The following is a 9,201-nucleotide window of genomic DNA, read 5'->3' as shown; positions in this document are numbered from 1 at the left end:
ACTATACTACTACTATATATATATATATATATATATATATATATATATATATATATATATATGTTTGAAACTAGGAGCAAAGCTTTCAGTTCGTGGAGTGATGAGTGCCATACAATGATCTGCATGAATCAATTCAAATTGAGTATTCAACTAAGGGCCCAGACAAAAAAAAAAATCCAAAAAACAAACGAAGAGATCATATCAGATTGTTACAGATTGTACAATCTGCAGAGTCTTTTTAATTAGTAATTAGGGTCTATAGTCTGCAGCTATATATAGGTCTGCATTATTAGCTGCAATATATGGCTCCTATGACATTGATATTCAGGTCTGGCCTAAGGACCCAACTGCGGCGAAAGACATATCATCCATCATGAAGTACACCAAAGCTGTGAGAGTAAGAAAAGATCTCGCAGTAGGAATGAGGACCTCAATCTGCATGACTTGCAGATTGGCGAGGAAGTGGACAAGTTATCCAGAGAGGTCTATCCGGATAACTTGTTGACATTAGTTTTGTTGTTAGTTTTCAGAATTGCTTCAACAATGTTGCATTTGCAATAGGACATCTAGTTCTTCTAGTCCATGTACTGGTCGATTAGACAGATCGTTTTTAGGGTTTATTGCTTGATTTAGTACTTTTCCTCATAAAATTCCTGACCATCTTTGCGTATTATTCTTTGAGGCTGCGTACTTTAGCCCAACACATTTACTGGGCCGGCCCACCTTCTATACTCTTCGGGCTCAAGAAAACAAAATCAGAAAAACCCCACAACAATCTGTAAAATCCCGAAACTGCCACTGCCGTAACTTATGCCCAAAGTGTAAAACCCCTCTCTATCTCTCTCCCATCGCACATATTAGACCGCAGCGCAGGAGCTTCGCACCCTCTCTTTCTCTCTCCTCTTCGCCTTTGCATTTGATTCCGACGAAGGTAAAACCCCCTCCTCGATTTCCGTTATCTTCCTTCATTTCGCCGCTTGTTGATTTACCCAAAAGCTTTAGGGTTTTTGCTCTTCCTAGATCTCGCCGCTTTGTTACTGATCTGTTTCGTCGATGCTTTCTTTAATTTCGAAATCGAATCTAGGTTTTGATGGGGTTTTGACCCAGAAAGCTAGGGTTTTGATTTTCTTAGTGGTTTTAAGTCTGCTGCCGTTTTAATTGAGCGAGAATTTATAGTAGGGTCAATTTGATTTTATGAAATTATTGTGTGGTTTTTGTGAAGAAAGTTGTTTTTAGTTAATTTTAGTGTGATTTTAATTGGTTGTGTTGTGAATGTAGGATTGACTTGGGCATTCGATGGCGGCGATGGCTTCAAAGTTGCGTCAGTTGCAGTCGAAGGCTTGCCAAGCGACTCAGTTTGTGTCAAAGCATGGAAATACCTACTACAAGGAAATGTTGGAGAAGAACAAGCAATACATTCAGGAGCCAGCAACTGTGGAGAAATGCAGCGAGCTGTCAAAGCAATTGTTTTACACCAGACTTGCTAGGTTAGATACTTTGAAGATAGTTTCGAATTGCAACTAAGTTTGCTTAAGGTCTTTGCTTTGCTATTTATGTATACGAGATAAAATCATCATATGTCAGAACCTGCCTGGTAGTGTTTCGAAAGTTGACTCACCTTATAATGACCGATAGAGCTTAAATGCAATACTGCATGATAACTTGATGGACTAGATGATTTCAGAACTACTATGTTGGTCTTAGGCTCTAAACTTTAAATGCTATGTAAATGTTGTCTGGACCTGCTAGTTGCATATCTAGAGATTTTGTTCATTTTTCTTTCAAATTGCATATAGTTGCGAAAGTCAGTGATCTCATATAGTTGAAAAGTAAGGTCGATTATGTTTCTTGTTTGTATAGCCTCTATTTACTTTGTACTCGTGTTGTAAAGGGGTTGATCAAATAACCTTTTTCTCCACTCCTTTTCTTGCTGGTAACAAGTGCTTGCTCAAGGCTTTACATACTTGGTGGTTCTGTTGGTTATGAAACTTACTGTATTGACCATGTCATTTTGTTTCGTAGAATGAGGATTTAGAAAGAAAACTTCTGACTAGTTAAAAAATTGCTTGATTTCATTTGTTCACAGCATATGCTGTAGTGTGTTACTTAACAAGGTGTTGTTTATTTGTTGGCCTGAAAACCAATCACTGAAAATGCATTTGACACCTTAGCTCCTTTGAATTCAACTTTTCCAAGATATGTGCAATAGCCTAGATGTGTTTTCTTATGATTTGTGTTGCCGCTTCATTATTGAATTTAGCACTTACATTGAAACTACACACACTGCATATTTCCTTCTTTATCTGACGGTTTAATCTTTACAGTCTTCCGGGTCGAAAAGAATCATTGCGGAAGGAACTTGATTATGTCAAGGGCATGTGGAAGAACAGGCAGGATTTGAAGGTTGAAGATGCTGGAATTGCTGCTTTGTTTGGGCTGGAATGCTTCTGCTGGTTTTGTGCTGGTGAGATTGCAGGAAGGGGATTCACTTTCACCGGTTACTATGTCTGAGAACAACCGTTTGGTAAAATGTTTGTAGGGATTTCATATGTAAGCCTCTATTTTCATTTGCTTCAGAACTTCTGGTACTCGCACTTGCAATTTTTGTTTTCCTAAAGAAATTTTTGAAGCTGAGAGGTTGGTATGCGAGTTTGACAGCCTTAATAATCAATGTAATTGAAAGCAACATGGATGGAGTTCATCTGTTATTTCTCATGGAAGCAATTGCCATTGCTCATTAATGATGATTATACTGCAATTATTGGTTGATAGCTTCCATCTTATTGCAGTTTAACTTCCCAAATGATACTCAGATCATGAATGTGGTTTGATTGGATGTTTGAGATTCTGGACCAATGATACCAGAATCCAAAATGGCTAAAATGGATTCTTGTACCGAGTACAAATCTGTTCATATGAGGTGTGGATTTGCCCTTGTGAAGTATCTTTTTCAATGGATCATGGAATCATGAAAGAAACTGAAGCCAATGGCTAGAATCTCTTTCGGAAATGTAGACATTGCCTTCTCTTTCCCTCCACGGCCATGAAGAACACCTTAAATCGCATTGTAATATACTCATGAATCACGATCATACAAGCACTATCCCTAAATAAAGAAACTTCCCGACTAAATCTTGCCGATAAACTTTTGTATTATGTCAACGTATCAGTCATGTTCATCTAGTCAAGTGATTCACAGTTAATCACTATTAGATTCACGTCTAAAAGTTAAGAACAAAACAATTCTACTTAAATAATTCTCTTCACCATTAAATTTGCATATAAAGATAATTGAACATAAATCTCTTATATAGGTTATTTTTATTTTAATTATCGACCAAGAAAAAAAAGCGTTATTTTAATTTTATAAGGTACTTTTAGATTTATTGTTCGGTATCCTATTGGCAAATCCAACTAAGGGTATTTTCGTAATATCAAGCTGCGTCATTCTGTCCAATGAAAGAGGAGAGCCGGAGCGCAAAGCAAACTGTGAATTATCAAACAAGAAAACGATAGAGACGACGACGACGAAGCCACTTGAATCTCGTGCAACCGAGAATGTTGGGAGCTCCCGCCGTGACGACGCGTGTCGCCGCCGCATTCGCCGTCTCCTTCATCCTCCTCGCCTCCGTCGCCCACTGCTCCAACAACAATTCCGAGGTAAAATGTGAAGAGAAGAACAAGCATTCAACGTCAGAAATCTTATCGGAGCTCCGTTTTTATTTTATTTTTGATTAATTAGAAACTAAAAATGAGGATTATGGAATTTTCAGGAGCTTTGCAGCCGAACCTGCGCAGCGGAGAACTGCAATTGTAAGCCCTCCGACGCGTTTTGAATTTCTGAAATTTATTTCCTTGTGTGATTTATAGTTGATTAGATATGAATTATTCAGTAGTGGTTGTTTTTGATAATGAAAGCGGTTGGGATTCGGTACGGGAAGTACTGCGGAGTAGGGTGGACCGGCTGCCCTGGAGAGAAGCCGTGTGATGATGTTGATGCTTGCTGCAAGATTCATGATGACTGTGTTGGCAATACAGGTAATACTGCCTTTCATCATTTAGTGAACATTTTGATGGTGATTTGGATTGGAGATATGATTTTTTGTGTTTTGGTTATGTGCTTGTTTCGATTATTCTGCATTGGCTTTAGAGTTAAGGTAGATTATGAAATGCCGAAATAGCAATGTTGGGAGAAAGAATGGACCTTTTGATAGTTAGAGAGTAGGAGTGAATTGGGTAGCAATGTTGATATCTGTTCAAGTTAGAGATGCTGGCTTTTGGTAATATGTGAATGCCAATGAGGTAGTGCTAAATGCATGAACATTTGAGTAGTAGATTCAGAGTTAACAATTGTCTAGTTTCACCGGCCTTCAGTTGAGGTAAAATAGATCGGTGACTTTCAGATCTCCACACTCAAAGATGTACCAGTCACTTGTGTTCTTGTTGTAGCGGATGGGGTTCTGGCTTTATTTTGCCAAAACTATATAGGTAAATGTAACTCCATAGGCACCAAGAGTTGAGTTCTTAGCTAACAGGTCTGGACCAGTGTGAAGAACAGATAGTTTAAACTTGGGGGCTCAATGGGTGTGTTTGGTTATCTGGTTTTGGTGTATGTCAGTACTTGGTCATAAACATTCTCTTTTCTTAGAGTTCTTAACTATCAGGTAAAGAAATTAGCAAACAAAGACAACTTGATGATGTAAATAACAGATAGTTTTATCAACTTTAGGGATAGGTCTGCCAGAAATGCTGAAAGTCAGAATACCTCTTATTTTCTTGGAGTTGTGTTAACTATTGCACCAGAATCAACACGACAACTTTGATATTGTGAATTGAATGATTTATTTTCCGCCTTCCTATCAGTTGCTTACTCAAGAACTGTTGATCGCTTGTTATCTCCCTAGAAGTACAAACTTGTTCAAAACTTCTTTCTTTTAAATGATAGTGCAATAGCATGTTTGTTTGACAATATATATTGGTTTTTCAGGTGTTCACGATGTAAAATGCCATGAGAAGTTCAAGAAATGCATAAAGAAAGTACACAAATCTGGGAAGGTTGGATTTTCGAAGCAGTGCCCGTACGAAACAGTTGTGCCTACTATGGTGCAGGGTATGGACTTGGCCATCATGTTCAGCCAGTTTAGCAATTCAAAGCTAGAACTATGACCCACGAAAGCCAGAATGAAATTCTCTCCAAGATCTAAAGTACAGGATCGGAACTCATTTAACATGAACAGATGAACAGATCATATACACAATTTGTTTTGTACTGCTCTAATAGACATATACTTTGATTGGTTCTTATTCTAGGATTTTGGTACTTATTCTAGAGCAGTCTGGTTATTGAGATGTAAAGAGCAGACGTCATGGAAATTTTGCAATACTATTCCAAACTTCCAGTAAGGGTAACTACTTCTGCTATTGCTTGATATATTGTTTATACGTTGTTTATGACATGCTGTTGATTAATATGAATTCTAATCAGAGAAACACGAAGCACAAATAAATTGATAAAAAGATTGAATTCTTAATCGTTTTATTGAAGTGTATATGATCAGTTTTACAATCAAATAGATAATTCAAGACATAAAAGAAAATTCAGGCTCTTCCGAGGCTGGAATTACAACAACATCAAGAGGCTTTGCCTTTGCCCACGGTGACCTTCTCTGAAACCTCCTTTAGAACTAATAGATCCTCTTTCGATTCTGTACCAATTGCCACCCCTCAGCATCAATAACAGGCTTTGGTCTTGCTTGCCTTTTCTGATTTTCTTGTCTTCCATTACCATAGTACCTCTGGCCATTACCATTGTACCTTTGGCCATAACCATTACCAGTGTACCTTTGGCTTCCATTCCCATAGTTCTTTTGATCTGGTCCATTACTATTCCTGTAATAAGTCCTTACAGGACCTTTTTGGCCGTTAGCAGTCTTTGTTGCAGGAGCTACTACTTTCTCCTTTGCAGGTTGATTGGTCTGAGGAACAACAACCTTCGCAACTTGATTGGTTTGAGGAACTACAGTAGTGGCTTGAGTCTCCATAGGAGCTTGAGTCTTCACAACATTAGTGGCTTGAGTCTCCATCCTCCCAAACAAAATATTAGCTTTGGGTGCATAATTGATCCCTGTACTCTTCACAGGGATTTGCCCAACGTAGAAAATAATCTCTGAGCGAGTAGTAGCAGATTGTTGTTGATAGTGATTGATGTTAGACACCTTTGAAGCATTAGGAAGAGAAGGTACAACTGCTTTGGCAGGAGCAACAGGAGCAGGCTGCACAATGGAGGCATGAGTAGTATTAGTTGGCACCGCTGTCTTCGTAGAAGACGAAGCAGGAAGAGGAGTCTGGGCCACTTTTGCCAGAGCAATAGCAGGTTTCATAGGAATTCTGGGAACTTGATTATTGTTGTGACCATTGTTTCTAAAGTTTGCTATCGCTTGGAGCTCTTTCTCCCTCTTTTGTCTTTCTTCCTCTTCTTTCTTTATCCTTTTCTCTTCCTGAAGTGCCCTAATTTTGGCCTCTCTCTTCCTGTTCTTCTCCTCCTTTTTGGCTTGTTCTGAAAGAAAGGGTGCCTCTGCTACATTAGCCATGGTATTCAAAAGGGTTGGTTGGTTGCAAGAACAAAGGTTTTTTTAGGATCACAAAGAGAGACAACACTCTAAAGGCTTATGTTTCTGATCGTTATCAGAGTTGAGATGGAGAACAAGCTCTCAAGTTCGTCCTAATTATAGGCTCACGGCTCACCATGACAAGCAATAGACTAATCCGTAAAGAAATAGGAATAGGAATACTAAAGCATATAGGATTTGTAATGGGAACAGGAACAAGAGTACTACGGTACAGTATTTCCTTAATGGATTAGGATATTGCTTCCCGAAACCGTCTGTTAATTTTTTTCCCAATCCCACTTTGGCCTAGAAAGATTTAGGTCATAGATTTTCTTTCCACTTTACTTTCATTGGGAACCTTAGTCGATTTTCTATATCACGATTTTTAGATTTAAAGTTGAAATTACATGTTGCTTTTGGTTTTAAGTTGGGAAGCTCCGAGATCAAGATGTACGTATATCTAATCAAATTAGATATGCATAGCTATAGTGTACCTAAGTACCTTCATATATATCTTAGTTATATGCATAATGTTCCAGTCATGTATATCAGTTCTTCACTGGCAGGACTTCCATATCCATTGGATTATGTATCATGAAACTTAGAAATGGATGACTTATTAGTTGATGAAGCAAGTATGATTAAGAATATAGCAGCTTGGAGATATGAGGTCTGGAAAAAGATGTTAGTCTTGCTTTAGTACTGATGATCATCTAGATATTTTAAGAGGAAATTTAGAGGGATTACGATTGCTTATTTGTAGATAATTTAGACAGAATCCCGAAAATGTTCAATGCAAGCAGTGAGGGAATGGGGAACTGCTGATGCTGTTGATGGGTCTGGTACAGGTGAGGATAACTTAAATTTTAATGTGGATTACAAGGGAGAAAAATCTAGTTTGTAATTATCTTGTACTGATAGAAATTCAATCAAACTCTGCTGCTAATGTGAATTCTTGGCTTGGAGTTCAGAAGATGAAGTACAATCTAAGTCCATTTCATAACAATGACTTCTGTCCTCTAGTTCAGATAACAAAGAGTGCTTTAGTACGTTAGCTATACAAGTCTAAGTTTGCACAAGAGTGGTTTCTAGTCGAATCTAGCACTGTCTCAGATAAATTCTTTGATTAAATGATAAAATAATGTTGAGGACATCCCATTGTCACAGACTCACAGTACCTTTGATTTATAAAGAGTGAGGTAGTAGCTAGTTGAGCTAATAAAAGTGAAATAATGTGTTGAGCTTTGGGATCTTGACAGGTAGAGTCTCTAGAATGAGGGCCAAACAAGTAAACAAGGATTCCATTTAGAAATTGGACTGCTGCTGCTAGAATGATTATATCTCTTTCAATTTCTTGATGTATTCATATAACTTCTGTTTTTCCTAGGATTTCATCTGTTTTCTGGGTTTGGAAAAGTGTTATAAGATTTTATTTTTTTATTTTTTTTCCACTTATCACCACTTATCACTTATGAGTTATGACATGTCTGTTAAACAATATGAATTATCAACATAAAGTATTTTTGTACAAGGCTAAAACATATACAGTAGTTTCTTGCTACTGTGAGTTGAAGAAACACATTGCACAAAAATGAAGCAGTAAAATTAATAAAACTCATTGTGTATTATCATGTTTGATTCAAGACAGATATTCATATTACATAAGTTAGGCTTCTCTTCCGAGGGATGTAAATTCAGAAATATTGAGTTCAAAAGAAAGGTTCTTTGGCTTTGCCCCAGTGACCTGCAAACTACTTCGAGGTTGCTGCTCTACCTTTTTGCACCCATTTTTTTATCTTTCTGACTCTCTTGACCACCACCCTTGGTGAACCTTCTTCCATTCCCATTGTACCTTTGTTCTGATCCATTAGTAACCCTTCTTCCACTACCATGGTACTTTTGGTCTGATCCATCATCAATCCTCCATGGATAGTATTTCTGGGCAGCTTGGTATTTCAATTCCATTTGATGGTAAACGTCATAGTAGTTGCGAGCTGAAGAACTATGGTTCAGTGGTCTGTGGTCCACGTATGGTTGTTTCCTCAACTCGCTACTAACGCAGTTGGTATTCTTTGTCTGAGGAACTACTACTGATTCCTTGGCATTTTCAGATTGATTGGTCAGCGTAACAGAGTTGTTGCTACTCTCTTTCGGAACATTAGTAGTAGTAGTAGTAGTAGTAGTAGTAGTAGTAGCAGGAGCTGTATTAGTCTTATTAGGAAGCGCTGCTGCATTGTTGTTGTTGTCTTGGTTTTTCTGATCCTCTGCAGCCTTTTGTGAGGTACTTGCATTACTCATCTCCTTCCCTTGCACTTTTGCACCATCTGTCTCCTTCTTCAAGACAAACCCCTCACTGTTGATTTTAAGATCAATTTTTGCCTTCACAAGGATTTGTCCAACGACAAAGGATATCTCTGTAGTACTAGTAGTAACACTGGAGACGAATGTTACAGGAGCTGGTTGACGTTGATGGTGACTGATTTCAGACGTGTTAGGGGCATCAATCTTACTAACTGGTACTGACTTTTTAGGAGCAACACGAACAGGAGTAAGAGCTACTTTGACTGGAGCATTCTGCGCCGCATCAGTAGTA

The 9,201-nt window shown here is 38.1% G+C and overlaps 2 protein-coding genes across 2 annotated transcripts; both read left to right on the top strand.

The window, feature by feature from the left end:
• The first annotated feature begins 838 nt into the window (after positions 1-838).
• Positions 839-2,800, top strand: LOC101310152. Its single transcript, XM_004287474.1, has 3 exons — positions 839-931; positions 1,279-1,487; positions 2,325-2,800. Exons 2-3 carry the CDS (start codon positions 1,297-1,299, stop codon positions 2,509-2,511), a joined length of 378 nt encoding a protein of 125 aa, XP_004287522.1. The 5' UTR covers positions 839-931; positions 1,279-1,296; the 3' UTR covers positions 2,512-2,800.
• A 707-nt stretch (positions 2,801-3,507) lies between these two features.
• LOC101309865 (probable phospholipase A2 homolog 1-like) lies at positions 3,508-5,420 on the top strand. The gene is made up of 4 exons (XM_004287473.1): positions 3,508-3,660; positions 3,774-3,813; positions 3,919-4,038; positions 4,988-5,420. The coding sequence occupies exons 1-4, from the start codon at positions 3,559-3,561 to the stop codon at positions 5,164-5,166; spliced, it is 441 nt and encodes a 146-aa protein (XP_004287521.1). The 5' UTR covers positions 3,508-3,558; the 3' UTR covers positions 5,167-5,420.
• Positions 5,421-9,201: the final 3,781 nt, after the last annotated feature.

The sequence above is a fragment of the Fragaria vesca genome, linkage group LG1 (genome assembly GCF_000184155.1).
Source record: "Fragaria vesca subsp. vesca linkage group LG1, FraVesHawaii_1.0, whole genome shotgun sequence".
NCBI classification, from domain to species: Eukaryota; Viridiplantae; Streptophyta; class Magnoliopsida; order Rosales; family Rosaceae; genus Fragaria; species Fragaria vesca.
Note: the sequence above shows the minus strand (reverse complement) of the source record. Positions and strands in the feature narration are given on the sequence as shown.